This window comes from Sebastes umbrosus, chromosome 23 (genome assembly GCF_015220745.1).
Source record: "Sebastes umbrosus isolate fSebUmb1 chromosome 23, fSebUmb1.pri, whole genome shotgun sequence".
NCBI classification, from domain to species: Eukaryota; Metazoa; Chordata; class Actinopteri; order Perciformes; family Sebastidae; genus Sebastes; species Sebastes umbrosus.
The window spans coordinates 13,414,688-13,438,246 of NC_051291.1; the positions used below are offsets into that span (position 1 = coordinate 13,414,688).

The window sequence follows — 23,559 nt, forward strand, 5'->3', positions numbered from 1 at the left end:
TGGGGTACAACACATGTGCAGTAAAATCTGGTCTAGACACGCCGAAAGGCTCACTAGCTGACGCACGATCACAGAACATGATTTGTTTCACTGAGGTGTCCACAGGGAGGGTGTCAGACGCCTACTTTATGGCTGAGAATTACAATTCGGCAATTCTTGAAAAGATCTTTAATAAAAGACCAAAAACAAATCCTTCTCTATTTGAAAACGTTCTATTGTATATCAGCGGCCATCCATTTCGAGCGTACCCAAAAAAGTTCTGTCAGGCCGAGCGGACCCAAAGAGCACCCGAACAGATACCATCCCTTTATTTCTAGCGCCGTCTGCTGTTACCCTCCAACATGGCAGCTCCAGTTACACTGTGTCACGCCCCATAGCTCAAGACCGTGTCCCAGCCTCCATTTAATAACCTTGACTAGTATTAGGACGTGTTGTGTGTCATAATAAGCCTGTAACGCCCCAAAAGTGGTATTTTTTCCACTTAACAAGGTATTCAAGATGTCTAAAAACAAGTCCCCACATCTCACTGACATGTTACTCATCAGGTGATTGTGTCTTATATTGAAAGTTAGGTCATATTTTCACTAGTAATTAGACAAATATACTTGATTTTGCATTTTTGCAGTCTGTAACTTGTATTCATTAATACAGTCAAACAGATATAAGCATACTACACCTGCAGAGATAAAGATAGCAGACTTCATGAACACACATTTATGTACACCAGCCCTTTAGCTTTTAATATACCAGACTAGTAGTGTGTGCCAAACCTAACAATTTCACAGCGGAAATGGTTTCAGTAATAAAAGGTCAGAGAAACGTTTGAACCCTTTGTACGAGAAAGAAACCTTTTAAAATGCTGATGTTATTGAGGTTTTCCCTCAATGTTTTCGCATTTAAAGAGCACTTAAACGCTTTTATACGGTCAACTAACTCATAGTTAAATCTATGTAAAACACATGCACAAAAACAATCAAGGATGTGTATACATGTGCAGACAATGTTCTTTATAGACACACACGCACAAACTCGGTAAATCACCCTCCAAAGCAGGATGATGGACTTCGGTATAATCTGATTAACACAGTCCACCAGGCAGCCGTAAATTTCCATGAAGAGGAAGTAGTTTGTCTCAGCAGGTGTGACACGACCGTGTGCTCGGGAGTGTTTAAGTACTTGTGTATCCAGGAGGGAGTATGTACAGTAAGTAGTACTCATCTATATGTGTGTGCTGAAAGACGTGCATGTGTGTGTGTGTGTGTGCATGAGGAAATGCAAACTATCCCTTTTCCTTCCACTTTGTGAGGTCACCGTTAACAAGCCGTCCTCCACATATCCATTCCTCTTTAGTCTTAACAGCCAAAGGATATATAAATCTTCCAATCTATAAGGTACAGGGAGCCTTCTCTCCTTTCCCTGAGCAGTAAAACAAATAATGAATTAACAGTCACAGCCCTGTTGGCTGCAGACTCCCCGAGGGTTTCGGGGAAAGAAAAAGGAACGAAAGACGTAAAGAGGCAGAGCAAAGCGAGAAGCTTACGGAGAGAGAAACTTTGCTCCTGTAGGAAATATGATTGAGGGCACACAGCCTTCTCCAAACAAGGCCTCAGGTCCCTGGGTTTTAGTGCCGCTGCCAAACTTCAGAGGGCCACTGATTTATCCAGCGCACACCCAGGCCTGATTAGGAAGGAGCCGAGGCCGCATGAAAAAACATTTACTCAGACGACAGCAGGGACCCCGCTATTAGCATTTAGCATAGGGTCAGGTTATAGCAGGGGAAACGTGTGCTCTTACTGTATATATGTGTAAAGATGGGTCAAATTGTGTTTGAGAGGCTTCGTTATTGGGCAAATTGAGAGTGAGGTTCACAAAAGGTTTGTCTGATCACAGTTAAATACTACAAACCCCTTCTCTTTTAGGATAAGAAGATTTCATAGAACATCTCAATGCAGTCCATAAAAATGTCAACTCAAGGTCAAGAAAATTTAAAACATTTATTCATATATTTATTTTTATTAGAGCTTTCAATTGCATTTCATTGCTTTATCTTGTGTATGGACTTATGGAGATGGTTAAAAAGGACGTATTATGCTCATCTTCAGGTGCACACTTGTATTTAGGGTTTCTACTAGAACATGTTTTCATGCTTTAATGTTAGCAAATAGGATTTTTCACAACCTAACATTTATTCTCATTAGGGCTGTGAAAGTTAACGTGATAATAACGTGTTAACGCAAATTCGTTTTAACGCCTCTATTAAAAATGTCGCAAAGGAGGTTAAATAACGCTCCAAACTTTAAATCTGGGGAGTGGAAAAACTGTCATGGCCATTTTCAAAAGGGGTCCCTTGACCTCTGACCTCAAGATGTGTGAATGAAAATGGGTTCTATGGGTACTCACGAGTCTCCCCTTTACAGACATGCCCACATAGTCAAGTCAGCACACTGACACACTGACAGCTGTTGTTGCCTGTTGAGCTGCAGTTTGCCATGTTATGATTTGAGCATATTGTTTTTATGGTAATTGCAGTACCTGTGAGGGTTTCTGGACAATATTTGTCTATGGTTTGTGTTGTTAATTAATTTCCAAATAATAAATATATACCATACATTTGCATAAAGCAAGCATATTTGCCCACTCCCATGTTGATATTAAATACTGACTGAGTATTAAATACTTGACAAATCTCTCTTTAAGGTACATCTTGAACAGATTAAAAAATGTGCGATTAATTTGCGATTAAGTATTCTTATGAATTACTTATACCTGACTTACAAAGCATAGATTAATGATTTATCAATCATTGATAAAGGCATTAATAAAAAATATTAACCTTTTATAAAGCGTGCCTTATTTGAAAGTGGTCTAAATTAGTTTTGTGAGTGAGAATAACATGCGAAGGCCCACCTGATCAATATGTTCATCTCGATTGGACATCACCAGGAAGCCCCCGTCATCCAGAATGACACAGTCCACATACTGGAATCACAAAGAGATTAAACCAATCTTGCATACTCACAACTCTTATCCATAAATACTAGTTGGAAACGTAAAAATATGCAATTAAACCGCTTACCACATCGTTTCGCTGACAGCCGCAGATCTCATCATTGCACTAGAAAATACAGTAGAGCAGACAGAGTAATGAAAAGTCATAGTCTGAATCAAGTGTGTGCCCGTTGTGCGTTCTGTATGTGTTGACAGAATTCCACTCACATTGATCTTCTGCGTGGTGTTGATGAAGCTCACCATCCAGGCACTGATGTCCAGCTTCACGCCGACCACTGGGATCAAACACAAAAAGCCAGACATCCTAGATCATGTTGGACCCCTGTGTCAACTTTACTCTCTGAACTTAGAAAATGCAAACTTGGCCGGGGATCACAGGAGACGAGACAACTTGATGTGTGGTTTGTGTGTGCGTGTTTGTGTATATATGTCAGAGGGAGAGGGAGAAATAGACTAATGAGGAGTAGCGGTCTGTAAATAATATCTGTGTGTGTCAGAAGATGTAAAAGCATGAATAGGGTTAAGGCGATGGGGTCGCAAATGTAGGCGTGTAAATAAGACACATAGCTGTAAGTGTGAATGTGTTTATACGGAGGTGGCAGAAAGAGAGAGGCAATTTGAGAAACGAGGAGTAGAAATGTGTAAATACAAGCCGTGTGTCCTCACCAGCTGGTTTGACTATGGTACCATCGATGTTGACGTTTACGGCTCTGCTCACCAGGACCGCCTCATCACTCGCTGCAAGAAGAAGAAGGGAACACTGTATATATGTGCATTGAGACACAGGAAAACACACATTTATGCCGGCTTTTACTCACTGTTCTCTTTAGAGAGGTAGGGTGTTGGAGTGAAGACGTACAGATCATTATCCAAACTTCTCTTATAGAAGCTCGACTCGTACGTCTCTGCTTCTTCTTCCCAGTTCAGCCCAGCACTGTCAAACACATTTATACAAAGCAACACACACACAAACACACGTACACAATGGCATCATCAAACCTCTCCTCAAGATAAACACCCCAGATCTCTTTTAGACCATTTGTTTCTTTGTGAAATACTTGAAATGATAATCGTTGCAGTCCGACTTACTGATTAACTCAATATAAATGATGATGAACCCACTCAGCATGGGTTTGGGTGATTTCATTACATTGAAACGTCACTCAGTAAGGTAGTTAAAGTTCCCCTCCAGACACGTTTTAAAGTATGTAAAATTATTCTGCTAAGGTTATTATTTTCTTTAACATGGTTTTCCCACACAAAAAGTAAAAAATACAATTGCAGAGTTGCGGTTTTATGCCTCCGCAAACCAGTCAAGTAGCAGTTTACATCCATGTCTGTCCAAAATGTCATCACTTCATAATTTTATCGTATTAGACATCTGTGAGAAATTGTCATAATTGGCTTATGAATTCTTCAGTTATGGCCAAAAACATGTTTTGTGAGATCACAGTGACTTTGACCACTAAAATTTGATCAGTTCATTCTTGAGTCCAAGTACATGTTTGTGCCAAATTTCAAGAATGTCCCTGCAGGCGTTTCTGAGATATCGCGTTCCCAAGGATGGACCGGAGGGACGGCCAACACGACAACATAATAATAAAAGAAGCTCTGAAAAGGGGCTGGAAGGACAACTAGTCTTTTTTCCTCACTGAGTAATTCTTGATCTGGCCTCGCCCCGTCCACCAACGCTGCTCGTATTACCGGTGAAAGAACAGACCGACTCGCGTTCTTCGTCGGCTGGTGTATTTACTCCGTTAGAGGAAACATCTGAGGGATTCAGCCATACATGTTTGACTCAGATGAGGAGTCTGTTGTGCACCAAAATTGGCGACTAGCAGACGTATCAGAGAATGGTAAGCGTAGTTACCATCTTTTATTTGTTTATGTCATTTGTTAGCTTGTAGCTTGTAATTGTCAGTGGATGACACAGCGTTAGTGGTTGTAAAACATACAATGATATCTAGTGGCATTTTTGGTAGATAATGGAAGGAAGCTCCAGGGTCTGGTTTACATCCAAACTACAATGTCTACAATGTCTACAATGTCACGCTGTACTGAGGTTTCAAGTTTCTTTGCCGGTGTTGTGCCGAAGACTGCAAGTCAGCATAGTCAAGGTCCGACATTTTAGGGGAACCTTCTGGGGTACCTCAAGGACCTGTACTGGGCTGGAATATATTTTTATGCAGATGAAACCCTTATTTACATTCCTATCTCTCAAGACGAACCTGCTCAATTCTCTGATGTTGAACACAGTTTATATGCTGGTAATCCATGCCTAACTTCCTGCTCCTAAACACAAATAACAAAAATATGTTGTTGCTCCTAAGGTTTATACCTTATAAACTATGATTCCTGACATACTTTCAAAAAAACGTTCATGACATGTAAGATGTTACTGTTTGACTCTGTAAAATACCAAAAACCTTACCCAGATAAGATTGCAGTGTCCTGTTCTCAGGCCTACTACACACTGGTCATTGTACTGGACTGTCATTGAGAAGAGGGATGCAAGCATGATAATGAAGCTTCTAATTTACCACTTAACCTACATTCTAACCCTCACTTATGTTCTTAAACTTTGGGTGTTGACTGGCCTGCTTTGATTAGCTGAGTGGCAACCACCATGACTCAGACTTGAACAAGTGGCAATGGATGGAGGGATGAAAAATGTTCATGGGTAAGCGCCAGCCTTCTTAGCAGATCACATCTTCATTCGTTATCAGATAATCCTAAACATATTATCCTTCCCTTGCTTCTAAATCAACCCCTCTTCCCCATCAGCTTTACCTTTTGGGGTAGACCCGTGTGATCCCTCCATCGGTGGCAACAAATCTGGCCAAGACACCGTGCCTGTCAAAGCAGAGAAGATAAACCCATAAAACATACAATTATAAAAACCTGGAATGTGCTCTATGCCTGCATGACATTTACTGGTGATGCTGAAATACTTGAACCATCTGTATTCAATTTTTACTTGGACATTCGTTACCAAATGCCAAGTAACAAATAATTGATGCCACATTTCAGTTTGTTTTGCTGGATCACGAAAAAGGCATTGACGGTAAAGTGGCAAAATTTTCATTCTTCACTTACTGTGATTCGACTGTTTTCCAGTGTTTGATCAGAGACGAGGTGATGCCAGCATCCAGGAGCAATCTGTTCACCAGCTCCACATTACCTAAAACAGCAAAACATAATTTCAGCCTAAACACGTTATCTTTGAATAACATGTGTGTGTCTGATGAGTGATCAGAAACAGTCAGTAAATGTTAAACTGTCAGGTATTTGATCAGCTTTAAAGTGCCTCATCTTTATAAGATGATGTCGTCCTTTTCCAGACTTACGAGCCTGAAATGTCTGAGTAACAGGAATCTGCTGGAATAGGTAGAATATATGCGTGAGAAGCATCAAAATCCAACAGGGAACAAAATAAAAAAAGAGAGAATGAAGGAAAGGTAACCAAAAAGAAGAAAAAAAGAACAGAAAGAACTAGAATTACTGCCTTGCAGTTGTATGCCTCCGCCAACCAGTCAAGTTGCAGTTTACATCCATGTCTGTCCAAAATGTCATCACTTCATAATTTTATCCAATTATATATTTGTATGAAATCATCATAATTAGTATACATTTTTGCGTATTGGCCTACAACATGTTTTGTGAGATCACAGTGGCCTTTGACCACTAAATTCTAATCTGTTCACCCTTGAGTCCAAGTGGACATTTACGGCAAGTCTGGAGAAAGTTACTTGAGATATTGGGTTTACAAGAATGGGACCGATGTGAGGTCACAGTGACCTTTGGCCTCCAAAATCGAATCAGCTCAACCTTGAGTCCAAGCGGACATTTGTGCCAAATTTGAAGAATTTCGCTCATGGCATTCCCGATATATTCCATCCATGAGGATGGGATGGACGTGCGGTCTCAGTGGCCTTGAACTTTGACCACCAAAATCGAATCAGTTCATCCTTGAGTCAAAGACGTTTGTGCCAAAATTGAAGAAATTCCCTCCAGAGATATAAAATAAATAGGGACAGAGTTGGGAATACATCTCATTTTAGGCATCCTAAATGAATTGCAAATTGAGTGCTAAATGGGAATAAGCTTCAGTTGATATATTGCTAAACTTACGAGAACCTAAAAGGTCCAAATGCGAGCAAAGTTGAAAGAACAAAACAGAACCAATTTGACCGACAGATGAGATTTTTTTTTTTTTTTAGAATGAAGGTATGTCTGTGAAGAAAAAGTAATATCTCAGACACAGTGAAATTGAAGCAATAAAATACGTATTTAAAGTCACAAAAAACTTGATAAATGTGCCTAACGCGGCCAAGGTGTAGGTGGTGGGTTGGTATAGGTGTAACAAATTATTTTCCGAGACATCCGACAAGACCACATGACAAACATAACAGGCGATAAAAGCCGTTCGCCCATTTTTTGGCAGTGCCCGCCACTTTGAACTCTCCGACGACCCGCTTCAGTCCATTAACATCGAGGCTCGTCGATATTCCCCCACCCTCCTCGAACCTTTATGACACACCACACACATCAGAGAAAACAGCTGGTGTAACACTTTATTCCCCCCCCACTCCACCTTCCCTCCTCGTGCGGTGGTTTTCATTAGGGATCCTTTATTGAAGGCAGCCCAGGAATTCCTAATGTACTTCAACTTCTTCGCCACTGCAGTGGCTTAACCAAGTAAAGCGTGTAACGATACTCAAGCCGCCAATGGTCCACATGGGCCTTACTCTCTCTCCCTCTGAACTCCCTGTGGACTCCATTAAACTAGCAGCTAATAATGGGGAAAGTAATATTTCAATTGGGTGAAAAGTTTTATTGGATTGATCATGTTGAGATGTTTGAACTAAAGTTCTCAAACTGAAACTTAAAGGAGGGCTTTTATAAACATCCGGGGACCTTTTGTTTTACTCGACGGGCGACAAAAAAGTTGAGCGATGCATATCAATGAGTGTATATGCGAGAGATGGCGAGGATGTTAATGCGTTGGTCAGATGTTTAGGAGAAGGTCCACTGGCCCCTGATTTGTGTTTTATTGCTCCTCTCGTGCTCCTGGCTTGACGTGTCCTGCTCTTTCTCACAAACACACAGTAATTGGATGAGGTCGAGCGGCTATAGGTGGGGTGTGGAAGGCATATTACTGGTGAATATTGTGTGTGTGTGTGCGAGCGCGTGTGTGTCACATCTAAGCCGACGTGCCTCACACATGTGCACTCAGGCGTGTGATGGTCAGACTTTTAGAGTTAGCATCAAATGGGTAACACGAACACAGGGGTTCCACATCACAAAGCTTTGCCTGGTCATGCACACCAAAACCATCCAGCCAGACCTGCGTTTTCACTGGAAAGAGAGACCTCTGGGAATAGGGTTCGGTTGGCGCTCTTCCATTAAATGTTCAATGCACACCTTAATGCCAAGCCAGATGGCTGAGATTCATTCACATATACATGCTATAGCAAATACTGTAAAGCTTAGCAGCTCTTTGAGATGTAAATACTGCAGGAGTCTGCAGTGAGAACGAGGTCCGAGTGGGCTGCAGAGCATAATAAGATCCGGTATAAAAAGCTTTGATTCTCAAGACAAATGCCACAGTTAAAGGATAATTTCTGTTTTTTTTTTTCAACCTGGAACCTATTTCCCCATGTTTCTGTGTTTAAGTGATTAATGGGTACAACACTTTTTGAAATTGGACCAGTATTGAGGGATAATGCTGCAGCCGATAAATGGGCTGTAATGTAATCTTTTGGGGCAATCTGACACCGTCATTTACGTCCATTAAAAGTGCTTGTTTTTGCCATGACAGGCTCAGATTGTTATTATAAGTGTCAACATCATGGAAAGGACCAAATAAAACCTTTTTTCCTACCTTTTGCTTAATCCGGTCTGTTTTAGTTATTGTGTTTTGCTCAGAGAAGTCTCGTTCTGAAATGTCACATCACATCCACGTTGTCGAAATCATCTAAATTTTCAGCCATGACATTGAAAATCTTGTAGATCACACTAAGCTACGCTTTCTGTACTCCAACACAACAAACTCTGGCACTCCTCTCTCCCTACTCTCACTCACGTTTCCACCGTTGTCATCCTGGCAACAAGTCACATGACACAATGACAAAGTGAAAGGTAAGAAAAACGTTTAATTTCTCTGTTGGGTCGTTTCCATAATGTTGTCAGATACTTATAATAAAAATCGGAGCCTGTCGGTGGCAAAAACAAGCGCTTTTAGTGGATGTAAAATGACGGTGTCTGGTTGCCCCAAAGGATTACATTACAGCTTGTTCAATGGCTGGCAGCTGCAGCGTTCTCCCTCAATACTGGACCAATTTCAAGTGTTGTCCCCATTAGTCACTTAGACACAAAAACATGGGAAAATAGGTTGAAAAATACCAGAGTTATCCTTTAATGGCACCAGGAGCATGTAAGGTGGAAAGAGGTATTTCAGAGGACATTTTTTGATACTCACACATGGGGTTGTTTGGAGTCTTTGTATCGATGTAATCGTTGAACTCCATGAGGAACTCTGTGTTGTTCTTGTACTTGTCAGGTGGCTTTAAGTCTTTGCAGTACACCCTGAGGGAAACAAAAGCACTTTGTAGTGAATCCATGTAATCACAAGGTTGAAATTTGCCTCTATACTAAGTCATACTGTCATAGTCATCATGTTAGAAGTAAAACAATATCTTTTTCAAGTTATTCAGAAAATCTGAAGTGCGAGTCTTACCTCGGTGCGATAAATGTGTAGCCATATTCATCAAACTTGTCCGCCATCAGGCTCTCAGAAACTGGTGAAAGGCAGAAAGTATTATTAATCTGCCTCCCGTGCAGGTTGATATTAGACAGGCTAACATTAAACTGGAATAATCATTGTATGCAGATTAGATGGAGCTCCACTGGGCAGAATAGTAACACCTGCTGAATATGTAACAGTGCATCAATAAGAGAAACCTCCTACAGGGACCAAAAAAACGGAAATGAGATTCCATCCCTTGACAGACTGAGCGGTAAAACATTAGCACATATTCAACATTGCCTCTAATTTCACTCTTAAGGTCCTAAGTTTTAGTTAAAATGCAATGTAGAATTGTAAAATTGAGAGGTTGGTACTGACTGAAAGGGAAAATAGGAAAAACTAACGGCTATATTTACCACATAACTCATAAAAATGGACTAACTGAAGCGAAAGGGTGTGGACAGTTTTACACTGCACTGAAATGAAACACTGTAAAGATATACAGTCGTGCACAAACAGCTGAAAATCTGCTGGGTAAAAGGACCGACAACTCTCAAGAACAAGAGGAGAGAGAGATGAAAGTAAAAAGGAAAAAATACTTGCCATCTTTCCCTGGAGTGGAAAAAAATCCCAGCAGAGAGAAAGTGAGCGAACGAGAGAATCATCCCCCGGGGAGGTAAAGACGAGAGGGAAAAGAAAGGGGGGAGGGAAAAAAAGACAGGGTAAAACCACAGGGGTCAAAGGTGACACAATATTTTATTCACAGAGCGAGTCCTGAATAGAAATATTGCACTCGGAACAAAAGATTTTAGGCCTTTGGATGTAAATGGAGACAGTGCTGACGGAGAACACAAAGCAAGCTTTAAAATGCGGTCAGACGTTTTTTAAAAGTTATGATTTAGATGTGCTTTTAGCATCAGTATTAGCATTCTGTTGGCGATACAGTAAATCCGTGGAGTTACTGCACTTCAGTGATGCATTTGCATTACAATACGGCACATAGGAGGAATATTAACCACAGCTCATAACCTTAACGTTTCACTCTGACATTCTCCAAAGCATGTCGTGTCGACAGTTGATTATACTGTACAGCAACGTTTCTCATGACGACATGGGGGCTACTCCTCGTAATCTTTGGTGGTCGTGATTGGGAAATAATTGCACCCATGTGTTTTTTCTTTGATAGTCGGTCACCACTTACTAATCCAACAAAGTATTTAGTAATGATGGATAGCAGGGAGGCTTGGAGAGCGACGACTGCTTATGTTTCCTGCACTCTCGCACGCCTTTTCACACCGACGATGACATTCCTGCCACTTTTGCGAATATTTTCCGAAAAACTGAATCAGTGCGATATCTAAGACGTCCGTCCGAAATGTGAACGGATTTCAGCGCGAATCAATCTCGCAACACAGAGTATGTAAAACAAGACTTCAACAAATGCATGATGAATAGATGTGGGAATTGGGACATGATGTGTTTTCAAGTTCACTTGAGTTTTTTTAAATTTAAATTTACTGTATATTCGCCATCTGAAAAAGTATAAAGCAGACACAAATTGGGCTTCGGTTTCAGTTAAACCACAGAGAGATTTTTTGATTCGACGACCACAAACGAGACGATGACAAAGCACACAGAAGGACGAACAGAAGAGATGAGAGCTTAGTGTGTTAAGAGCGATCCTGTCTTCCATTAGGAGTTATTTAACAAGGTTGTAAAGTGAGTCAAGAAGAGAAAACTGAAGAAAACACGCGACTCATGTTTTGGGGTGCAGACTCACAGCTTTCTCCTTTATGGCTTCACCTTTAAATAATGCAAACATCCTGTCCTCTGTTCTTCCTGCTACGGTGCAGGGAGTTAGTGCCAAAACCACATCTGAGGGCCACTGGAACAGGTGAGGGTTAAATATATACACGCGCACACAGACACACGCAGACCGACCATCTGTGACACGCTGTGTGGGCGCGCATCGCATGCGAAGGTTCTTTTGAGAGCCAGCTTGAATCAGCGTAACAAGAATTATTAATCAAAAGCCACTAATTGAAGAAAAACAAAATGCTTCTGAGTCTGCGACGCCACATATGATACGACAAACCGATTAGAAGTGAAGTTACATCCAAAGTCTGCTGGTGGTGTGAGAGTTAAATAGACGGGGGTTATGAGGTAAAGCACAAGAGGAGAATACTTGCCCAAAAACGCTGCAGGGGGGAGGGGGGGATGGTCCGACACAGCAGGAATGGTCAAGAGTTGAGGAGGGCAGGAGAACAGGAGGAGGGAGGAGGATAAAAAGATGAAGAGAGAGCAGGAGAGGAAACAATCCAACAGGGTTACACACAATATTTTATTCAAGTGGACATTGAATAAGAATATTGTATACAAAAGTATGAAACACTTAAGAGTTTAAGTAAGTTATCTGTGGAAGATGTAAAGGGGTGTTTAAAGGGGTAGTTTGAGTGTTGTAGTGGGAGAGCACTCAAACACTCAGAACTAACACTTTAAGGCAATTTAGGATGAGATGTACAGAGTGTTTTTATGTGTGGTTATGTATTAATGATGTGATGGGACAAAAAATCTGTTTATACAATCATTAGGAGGACTTCCCTCCTACTTGGGGACAAAAACTGTCTTTACTAGATCACACATTGAATGTTAGGGTTAAGACTTGGTTTTAGAGTTTGGCATTGTAGTCAGCATGGTTACAGTAAAGGTAAGGCTCCTGGGGTGAATGCAAGTCAATGCAATGTCCTCTGAAATGACAATGTGTGCACAGCCTTCATAATACAAAAGGACCCCATCACAGGGTTGTCCATGTTTTAACATTAATTACATATTTTTTTCTAACCATTTAAGCAGCCACTGTCTGCTATTAGTGTGAAAATCAACTTGCAGAAACATGCAACATTAATTTCTCTGTTGGAAGTGAGTTCACAAAGAAGTCAAGATTACAGAGTCAGCTGCAAAACGAGCCAAACAATGACCAAATTCATATCTCTCCATGTTTGTGTCCTCTGGTCCCGTTTTTTATTTTTTCATAAAATTGCTCATGCATTCAGCGGACAAGCCAACAGCTCCATCTCAGACATTGGAACAAGCTTGAAAGCACCAACGAGGAGAGTTTTTCAAACCGGTCCCTGCTCCCAACTGTACTTAATGAAACTCAGCTAGAAAAAATAAAGGCGATGAAATGTTCACTGTGATGGATTACCGATGTCAAGCCAGCTTCAAGTCTCTGCCAGTTGATTTTCACAGCTCTCTGGAATAGCCAATTGCTGACTAAAGGTAGGAAATTAGACTTATAATGCTTGATATGCTTTGGAAAATAGTTAGTAATAATATTACGTTTTTTTTTAGAACAGACTAAACCATAAGTATGGTCATCAAGGCTGGATCGCTGTGCATTACGAAGTCACCGAAACGTTCTGTAAAGCCCACTTTTGGCTACTGAGTGCAGCCAGGCAGACCAGCAAACATACGGACAGAGGGACAGACTCACACACACACACACACACACACACACTATAAAACTGTCCTTTGAGTAACACAATGACTCAATGACATCTTTTACTAGTGGGAACAGACAGCGCTCAAAAGAGACGTGAGACGACAAACGCCACACATATGGAACCTCTGATCCACTGTATGGTGTCTAATAGGCTTGAGCATGAACACACACACACATACAGCAACTTTTAGACATACACACATAGAGTGTGTTACTTAGCTGTAAATGAATTGATGATGTGTGAAAGGGGACACTGGAGCCACTCGTCCCGCTGTCTGGCAACAAAAACTTTGAACAGCACCCACAACTGAGGGTGTGTGTGTGTGTTGCTATAGCGACACAAGAGGCGGGGGCATGCAGGGGTGGTGTGGATGCATGTGGTTGTGTATGTGTGCATGGGGCACTATAAGTGATGGATAGGAAGCTGAGAGGCACAAGTGTTTCTCAGCAATAATGTCACTGGAGAACATTAGCAATCATTTTTCCAACCAGCAACATGTGTCTACTGTCTGTGTTAATGGAAGGAAAATGTTACTGAGTGGGAAAACTAAAAATGGCACAAGCGATTGAAGTGATTTAGACGGCACTTACATTTTGCCTGGGTGATTGTGTCGGCGATTTTGGCCCGGATGTAATGCATGTTGTAGTCAGGAAGGACCAGGCCCAGGCTGAGAGAGGACACACACACACAAAATATGACAAGAGTATGTATTTTTTACATATGCGGTATCATTTAAGCTTCTGTTCTGCAACTATTTTGTGATTGTACTTAAAGGGGACATATCATGCTCATTTCTAGGTTCATACTTGTATGGGTTGTTTGGATTTCTACTACAACATGTTTACATGAGTCGGGTTTCCACTGAAAGTTTTTCAAGGAACTAAAAGGTTCCTTCAGCCAACTGCGTTTCCACCGCGGTCTCAAGACCTGCACAGATTAGGCAAATTAGTCCGTATGAAAAACAACATGACATGGGACTGCTGGAGGTCACAGCAGTACACACACTCTGCAACCTGCAGTTCAGTGTGCCCGTCCTTTTCATCTAAAAAAAACACAATGAAAAAAATAAACTTAAAAAAATAAATTATTTTTTTCTTATTCACAGCACCGCCATCTGTATCTTCTACCGCTTGTGCTATCTCTCTCTTTTTATTGATTGTTTTTGTGCTTTTTTTTTGCCTTTATTGATAGTGACAGTGATAGTTATGAAAGGGGGGGAGAGAAGGGACGACATGCAGCAAAGAGCCACAGGTCAGATTCAAACTCCGGGCCGCTGTGGTAAGGACTCAGCCTTGGTACATGGGGCCCCTGCTCTACCAGATGGGCTACCAGGGCATCCCTCTCTCTGCCTTTTTTTGTTTAAATGAGTCAGGAAGCCGACAGCAGAGCCTAACTTTACTTTTAAATGTTATCAAACAAAGAGAAAAGCTCTATCCTCGTTCTAAAATGGTCCTAAACAGATACTGGAGTACTTCCTTATTTATGAATGAGCAGTACACAAGTTGAATTAGTGGTGGTGTGTGTGTGTGTGTTTTACCAATCAGCGACGGTCATCCCTGCAAACAAGTGATACCCCCGACCAGGGCGTTTTTGGGGGGTAAAAAGGCCCTGGAAAATGTCCCAGGAACTTAATTTAGACCCTGGTCCTTGCGGTCGAAACGCAAAGAGTTCCTCAAAAGGTTTTTAGTTCTTGCACTTGAAACAAGGCTATGCTTTAATGTTCAAAAAACATTTTTCTACTACTGTCTGTCTGAATATACCTCTTTTCATCCTCTGTCTGAAACGCTCCGTTTTAGCGCCTGTCTCTTTAAGCCCCCCTCCCGAAAAAGCCCAATCTGCTCCGATTGGCTTGCTAGAAAATATGGTGCACCTTTGCAAAGGTAGTTCTCAAGCTGTGGGTGATTATATTCTAATGAGCCTGCATGTGACATAGGAAGGGGAGCCAAATCTGAATGGCTTGTTGAAATCACATGTTTTCTGATGTAGGCAGTCCACAACAACTGACTGGGTTGTCTTATTTCAATTTGTGGGTTGGTAGGCACTCCAGATACCCAAATGCATGTGCACAAACACTGAAAAATTTTTTCATGATATGTCCCCTTTAAGTTTTTGCAAGAATTTTTGGCAAATCCATATTTTTGTTTCAATGCATTATTGAACCAAGTAAGCGTTTCATAGTCTGGGACATTAAATGCATGCACATAATCTGGTTAAACCGACCAATTCACATGCAAAAACATACAATAAAAACATTTCCCTCTTTGTTTTGAGAAGAAAATCATCATAGCCAATCTTTCAGTAAGTCCTGCTAAGCATTTCTTAGCAGGGGGCTGAATTTCCTCCCCTCATGGCTTCACCTAGATCATTCTGAAGTGTGCCTGGACTTTGTCCTGAACCTAAGACCACAGTCCAGCTCCAAAGAACCCAAAGAGAGCAAAATGGATTTATGCAATTATGATGAACATTTTGCAAACTAAAGCAAAGCATCTGGAGTTTCTCTATTTCTGGACTGAGGTTTGGTGAAAAAAAAAGTACTTAACACATGCGATGGATTATGATATTTACCTGTAGTCTGTCCCCCTCACTGGTGCAAAGGTGTACAGCCTCTGACCTAAGTCAATGTAGCGCTTTGGGGACAACAGTTTGGTCAGTGCACGTTTCATGATCTAAGCAAATGTGTTCATAACTGTCATGGACTTCCTTTCAATATAAAATTACCTCATCTTGTGATTTCACCAGTGTAGATATTGTGTAATTCCCTGTTTGAGCGTCGATCATTTTTTTCCTCATCTGTTGAGCAAAAATAGATCAATTAACTAATTTAAAAAAGGAAAAGACAAATCAATCATGCTATATTCAGAAATTACAGTGCTGTTGTTTCTGATATGAGCTCATGGAATCACAAGTAGTTGCAGTAATCTAGTTTCCAAACCTCCACTTTGATCTCATTCTCCAGCTCTGCATCCAGGAAGTCCAGCGTAACAGGTTCATTAAACTTGGCAGTCTACACAGAAATGCAAGTAATTACTATAATTTATAAATCGGTGGGCTTTGACTACAAAGAAGGAAAATTAACCAGTAAACATCAGCTATTGATCTTTCGGTTACCAAAACAGATTCCGATACTTACATTTTTGTAGCCTTGAACGGAGAACTTATTATGGACAAATTTGCCTGTTGACACTGACTTGTTGGACCTTGTAAACATCTGTGACCAATGTGTGCATGCGTAATTTACAAGAAGTGCGCGTATCTTAAAGGTCAATGGGAAACATCTTGCAATGCCTCAACAAACATCATTCTGGACCCATGTGATTGGGATATTTTGAAAAAAGGACGGAAAAGTCAGCCAAATGACACAAACAAGGTCCATGTGGTAATTCAGGCTTGCGCTGTATCTGCAGCAAAGATGCTGCTGTGTTATGTCAGTTTAATGCTAACATCATATGTGCTTTCTTGGCAAATCTCCCCACTCTTCCTCTACAGTCTACGTGGCTCAGTGACACAATGTTCTTCCTCCAGTTGGAGAAAATTTAGTGCACCCTCAAAGGGTCGACAAACTCGTTCTATAAGAGGCGACACACATTTTTGACTCTTTTTCAGAACTTATCTGTAACCCCACCAGATTTAGTGGAGCAGTTAGCCGAAATATTCATAACAACCTTCAATATTTGCAATAAAGCAACACATTTGGCACAGATGTAGGTTTATATGTTATGAAAAGATATAGATATTGAGGCGCTGCAAATTGGGCCCCTGGGGGTCGTGGCAGCCAATTTTAATTAGGATTTATAAAACTTAAACTGTGTCTAATATCTAATCTGAAATGTATCACATATATATGTACATTTTGGTGATTTTACAATGTCCTGATGGTCAGTCAGGTTGTATGTATTTTATGTATTTATTTATTTTATTAATTTAATTTACTTTTTATTATCATTATTTTATTTATTTTTATTTACTTATTTTAATGTCTTTACTTTAAGGTACTAATTTAGTTTTTTTTATTTTATTTAGATTTATATAATTTAATGAATTAATTTATTTTTCAGATCTCTGTCTCTCTGTCTGTCTCTCCTTGTTCTTTTGGGTTATTGTGTTTTTTCTTTCTTTGTCATTCTCAAAATCCCTTGGTGTTGTGTACTTTTCCACTATTGATTATGGTGCCCTTTCTGCATTACACACTCATATTTGCTATGCAGGACAACGGAGATATTGAATCTTTCTGCAAAGGTGCATTTTGTAACATGTAACTGTGGGTTGTTAAAACTCAACTGCAAAAGACAAGAATCTTTATGTATTGTCAGTCTGAGAAGCCTGTCTACTGTCAGGAATGTCATGTTTAACTTGCCAGTTTGACCAATATTAATGAGCAACTAATGGATTTTTTAGCAAAGACAGGACTGTGTCTAGACAAAGACAATGTCTGGTTGCTCTGAAGTATAGTTGAGTGATTTGACCTACCAGTGGCTGGAGATTAGGATGGAGCAGCACGTATCCATTGGGGTCAATGGCAAAGAAGTAGCCATTTGGTCCAAACTACAGGAAAAGGGAAATATAGAGAGAAAGGAAGGATGGAGGAATCCAGGTACCAAATAGTGCACCCAATTTTACTGTAATCAGCTCATTAAATGTGCGTTATCAGTCGTTATAAACCTCATAGATGTGGGCCAGTAGGGGCCTGCTATGCCTACTACGTTGTAAAAGTGAAGGTGAAACTTAAAAGCAACACTTTCTAACACGTTGTAAAACCGAATGAAACGTTTTGAACACAAACAAAACAGCTTGTTTAGATTAAGGCAACAAAACTACAACTTCTTTCGCTTTTTATAACTACGTTTGAAAAGTGAAGGTGAAACTTTCAGGTTGTGAACAAAGAGACAGTCCTATGTTTTGTTTTACATCCTTCGCCCCCACTTTTGCTCCTGTCATTATTACTAGGGTCACTAGAGGTCGCTGTCGTCTTCTTTTACTCCTTCATTTGGTGATCGCCCATGTGAATCAATGATAAAACTCACTAGTGGGTTTAGCAGGCCCCTACTGAACCACATCTGTGAGGCTTATACTGACAACGCCCATTTACTGACCTGGTAACAGTCTAACCGGCTGAAATATGACATCTACTGTATAAATAGGCTGGTTTCTGTGTGTTTATTTATGTAGCGTGTGATCTTACAGTAAAGCGAGGCGTCAGTCTCTTGATATCTTCCAGGGAGACATCAATAGCCATAACCCCCAAGATGAGCTGGTTTTGAGATTTCTGAGAGAAAACCACAGGGGGAAAAAGAAGAAAAGGAAGTCAGGGGTAGAAAGAGACCCACTTATGAGTCCTGTTGTTCTTTCTGGATGAGTCAAGTCCCTCTGTGCTGTCTGAATGATTTCAAGGAAATGGGGTGCAATAGAAATCTGGACAACCTCATTCCCAAAAGCTTTACATGCCGCCATGAGTCACTGACAAGGCATTTCCAGCCTCCGTCTTCAGCCGTAGCGGAGGTAACCCCCGAGTCCTTCGAGGTTGACATGTAAACTCATCTTGAAGCACTTAGCTACCGGATCATTTGTCTCTCCGATGTGCAGGTTTGATCTCTTTTTGATTTTTTTGCTACATGACATGCTAGAAGGTCTTCCTGTGGAGGCACGTGGGAGAGCTCCGAGGGACCTCAGCGTCAACAAAGGATATAAGGGGGTTAGAGCCACAAGAAACGAGGAGGATGAAAGTAAAGGATGAGACCATGATTGAGAGGATTCATGTTGTGTGTTTGTTTTTTTTAATAGTCTGGTAAACATTACGGCGTGTCAACCGCAGACTAAAATTCTCCCATGAGGTCAAAGTGTCAGAGATACAGTTAATTCAGTCAGTAAGTCAATTGAGTGAGTGAATCAAGAAACAATCTGGAAATAAAGAGGACCTATTATGCTCATTTTCAGGTGCATACTTGTATTTGGGTTTCTACTAGAACATGTTTACATGCTTCAATGTTCAAAACATGCTGTATTTTTCTCATACCAGCTGTGTTGCAGCACCTATTTTAACCCGATGTCTGAAACGCTCTGTTGTGATTGGTAAACCGGACCAAACTCTTCAGACTCCGCTCCAGCTCCGCTCTAACTAGCTTTGTTTGAGAGCGTGTCACACTAGCCGCTAGCCAGGTATTATGCAAATGTGTTACTTGGTGACGTCACCACGTTACGGAAGAGAAGGCGGGACATCAAGCAAGATGTTTCATGAAGTTCAGGAGCAGTGTTTCTGTCGAGGAGAGTAACTCCCTTTTGGCGTGGACTTTGGACTTTGTAACTTTGCGGACCTTTTACATGAACAAAAAACTATACAACAAACTAAAGGAAACAGAAAAAGCACAACAGTATAAAAGGTCCTCTTTAATAGAAAAAAGGTAGGACTTACAATAACTGAGTCAATAAAATACATTTGTAAATTTAAAATCTACATTAAATGAGCAACATGAGAATCCAAAAGTAGTCATTTACTCACCTTTGAGCCTGTGTTGGTCTTGTTGAAGACAGGCAGAGTGCCAGTGATCACCAGGCCAAGCTCCTGGAAGATATACAACATATTGAATAGACATCAGCTCTGTAGGCAAATCAGTCACATTTATGGCATTAATTCACAGAATAGTTTATCTATTTCTGTATGATTCCTCTGATTAATACATAAGATTAACAAAAAAAAAACAATTAAAAAAAAATGTTTCCCGTAACATAAGGCAGAAACATTTCTGGTGGCGACGAGGTCAATACAGTCACCAACGCTGTCAGTTTCTTATCAGTAAAACGAATGACAATATCCAAACCATTTGGCTCAGTTTACCAGACTGGTTTCTTATCTGTCGCCAAAAAGTTAATCTTGACAGAATCTTAAACGCCACAAAAAGTGAATCTGTCCTTTCACAAACACCACTGGAACAGAGTTGAAGTTGAGTTTACAAACAGGGATGACGAACAGCAAATGTTGAGCATTATTAAACAACACTTATCTTTATCTGACAGAAAACAGATTTCTTCTCATTCTTGCATTGCTCCACATTTTAAGTACAAATGCAAAACTTTCTTTTCCCACACTCAGTGTGCGTTCTGTATTTATATATTTATTGTGTCTGTTATAACACACAATGACATACCAGCGCGTCCAGGTAGACGTTGGTCCACTGAACCTGCTTGGCTCTTCTGTCAGCCTTCACCATGGGCCTGCCCAACACATCCAGGTACTCCTGCAAAGAAGGATGAGAGACAGACTTCAGTTTTAATTCAGCCATTCCACCACAAGAGGGCACAATACACAACTGGTTAAATAAACCAGGGAGAGAGCTGGAGTGAAAGACGAGTACAGTAGCAGCCATTCATGGATACACTAGTGCAGGCCTACTCAATAGCTAGGAATTTAAATATGAAAACAATACACCTTTTTAATCTTAGCAGATTCCAGTATAATGTTGCATTTAACATGTTTTTGTATTCAGTCTGACTCTTCTAAATTCCTAAAGCTTTTTAACAAAGTAAGTATTTTCTGTGCTTAACAAGACATAACTAATGAATGTGCTAATTAGCCTACTGATAAAATTTTGATCTTCTAATAAACAAACAATGTAAGCAGGTTATTTAAATAAAAAACACATTGATATTGCTTTTAATAGTCTGTGACAGCGTCAATAGCATGAGTGGTAATGCTGATGAACAGGAATATACTCTTGTATTGGAAGAAATTATTATAATCTTTAAAAAAAAAATACTTTTTTCATATTTATAAATGATCAAAGAGCCGGTTTGAGGTTGTTAAAGGGTTTAGATTCAGCCAATGGGCTGCCGACTGAATAGGCCGGCATTAGTGTATTCATGGTAGTGTTGTAATTTGAGTTTACCTGAGTGTTGATCCTGATGGCACCTATAGATGGGATCTCATAGTAGTACCCTGAGACAAAGATATAAGCTTATTATAATATCCATTGTGAAATTAGATGAAATTATCAGAATCAGAATGATCTTTATTGTCATTATGCTCAGGTACAATGAAACTTTACAGGCTTCTCGAAACAAATAAATTAAAGCAGTGATGAAAAGCGTAATAGGGGTCAAAAATAGAAGGAACTAGTTAAGTTATTTTACACTTTTAAAATTTAAAAAAGTACAAATTCACAGATGTGTTAAAGGCTACTTCTTAGACAAACTAAGAGAAATATAAAAAAAATTACGAGAACTAAAGCGAGAGAGAGAGTTTCTGCGTCTGCATGCGACCGCCATCTTTAGGTTAAGGTCCCAACAACTGAAAATCAAACTGCTGAAATGGCCTAGTATGTGGAGTACATCTTATGTATTTAGCAAAAATCTGCATATTCGTATTAATCTCTTATTCTAATGTTGTCTGAAAGCTGCCAAATGTACTAATCGGGATTGATAACCTACCTAATGAAAATGAGAATTGTACTGAAGAGCAAACTCCACCCACCTCTTAGTTTAGGTTGACTGAAACAAACTTTAAAATCCACTTAAAGGGCCATTCTGTAGTGTGTTTGATCATGTAAAATAACAGTGTGCTCACAATAAATGAAATATTGTGCATTTTGTGTTTATCAGCTGGTCATAATGGAAAACATAGTCCTGTTTTTTTTTCCTTGTGTGTTTACAAAATATCACTACAGTAATATAGAAAGCATTAACTTAAAGGGCCAGTGTGTAGCATAGAAATGGAATATAATATTCATAAGAATGTTTTCATTAGTGTATGAGAGCCCTTCCTATCTACTTAGGGAGCGGGTCCTCTCCACGGAGTCCATCATGTTGCTCCGCCATGTTTCTACAGTAGCCCAGAACGGACAAACCAAACACTGGCTCTAGAGAGAGCCTTTCACGTTTTTACGTTACCGGAAGGCCACCGTAGTTCTTGTGAAACTGCAATCTGTAACCTCACCGCTGGATGCCACCAAATCCTACAAACTGTCCCTTTAATATTTAGTTGTTGTCTGGTGTTAGTGCATTTAACAAAGACCAGATCAGTTGTTTACATTTGTATCCAAGTTGGGCCCCTTTAAATTATTTTCTATATCTTCATCCTACAGAAGAAAACACATCAGATATGTGATGCATGTCAAATGCAACCTCGTACCTTTATTAGCGCAGGCCATCCACTGTATTGGTCCTTTGTCGTAGTTGTGTTGACCTACTGAAAATGTAAAGATGCGCACCTGTGAGGAAAAGAAGAGTAAAAAAAAAAACTGAATATGCTGATAAAACACTGCTGTATTCTACGCTCTGAATAAGTTTACACTCCTACCGCTTGCTTAGGGTTGTATTTTTCAAAGATCTCCTCTGCCCTCTCTTCTCCTCCGTCAGTGAAGAGCATGATAATCTTGTTGCAGTTGGCCCTTGACACGTTCATCTAGGGGATAACAAGGCAAAATGCTTGTATTTCAAGCACTATTTAACCAAGGAAAAGTGAATAACACATTCTTATTGTTATAGGAACAGGTTGAAGAAGTGGTTGCAAAAATAATTCAAGGCTACTGACTCATTATACAGAAGTTTGTAAGGGAAACATGAGCTTTTGCACCGACACAAAAATCTGCAACATCCGAAACAACCACAAGAGGTCGACACATACTCACTCTTTATCAGAGCACCACTGGGATTGAGCTGTCACTGAGACCTATGTTGCATCTTTATTTTCATAATTGAATGAAAATTATAAATTAAACGAGCATAAATTACATCACACTGTTAAGTAGATTTCACAGGGTTTCATTAAGCCTCGGGAGTTAGTCTGCATGTTCCAAGTTGGATAAAATAATCAAACAGATTGACAGCGACCGTCCTCAAAGTTACCACCCCCTACCACCACCATCCACCACTAGACACGCATACTCCCACGGCCCTTATGTTACATCACAAATATTCCACCATGCAACGCCCACGCCGACACTTTACCTGCGCGAGCTGCTCGAAGGCCAGCTCGAAGCCGCCTCTGTAGTTGGTGATACCCTTGGCTGTGATGCCCTGCACGGCGTCTTTCAGCATCCTCTTGTTGCGGACGTTGGCCTGCACCAGGTTCGTGAAGCACGACGCGTGGCTGGCCTTGTCATTGAACTGGAGAGGGAAGAGGGAAGGAGGGATGACGGGAAGTGGAGGGAAGGCACTCGTACATATTTTCTGTCAAATATGCGGCCTGTATTCCCTTCGTTATACGGAGGCATGCGGGAGATTAAATTGATTCCATTTTTCAAATAAAGTAAAAAAATAATTATTGACAAAATGTTATAAAGTAATCTACTTTAATAACACTTCTTGGCT

General features: G+C 40.4%; 1 protein-coding gene across 2 annotated transcripts in view; it reads right to left on the reverse strand.

The window, feature by feature from the left end:
• Nucleotides 1–23,559, reverse strand: part of cacna2d1a (calcium channel, voltage-dependent, alpha 2/delta subunit 1a) — a 104,615-nt gene that overhangs the window by 12,126 nt on the left and 68,930 nt on the right. The window contains exons 11-33 of one of the 2 annotated variants that reach the window (XM_037760114.1): nt 23,197–23,355; nt 22,547–22,651; nt 22,379–22,457; nt 21,138–21,187; nt 20,400–20,489; nt 19,754–19,816; nt 18,440–18,523; nt 17,728–17,802; nt 16,193–16,264; nt 15,979–16,050; nt 15,826–15,887; nt 13,851–13,927; nt 11,947–11,955; nt 10,361–10,369; nt 9,749–9,809; nt 9,491–9,597; nt 6,106–6,190; nt 5,800–5,862; nt 3,828–3,943; nt 3,676–3,747; nt 3,217–3,284; nt 3,077–3,115; nt 2,908–2,979 (exon numbers count right to left, since the gene is read on the reverse strand). In XM_037760114.1, the coding sequence (XP_037616042.1) occupies nt 2,908–2,979; nt 3,077–3,115; nt 3,217–3,284; nt 3,676–3,747; nt 3,828–3,943; nt 5,800–5,862; nt 6,106–6,190; nt 9,491–9,597; nt 9,749–9,809; nt 10,361–10,369; nt 11,947–11,955; nt 13,851–13,927; nt 15,826–15,887; nt 15,979–16,050; nt 16,193–16,264; nt 17,728–17,802; nt 18,440–18,523; nt 19,754–19,816; nt 20,400–20,489; nt 21,138–21,187; nt 22,379–22,457; nt 22,547–22,651; nt 23,197–23,355 (1,689 nt within the window). The remainder of the gene's footprint in view (nt 1–2,907; nt 2,980–3,076; nt 3,116–3,216; nt 3,285–3,675; nt 3,748–3,827; nt 3,944–5,799; nt 5,863–6,105; nt 6,191–9,490; nt 9,598–9,748; nt 9,810–10,360; nt 10,370–11,946; nt 11,956–13,850; nt 13,928–15,825; nt 15,888–15,978; nt 16,051–16,192; nt 16,265–17,727; nt 17,803–18,439; nt 18,524–19,753; nt 19,817–20,399; nt 20,490–21,137; nt 21,188–22,378; nt 22,458–22,546; nt 22,652–23,196; nt 23,356–23,559) is intronic. The other variant, XM_037760115.1, reaches the window with a different exon arrangement.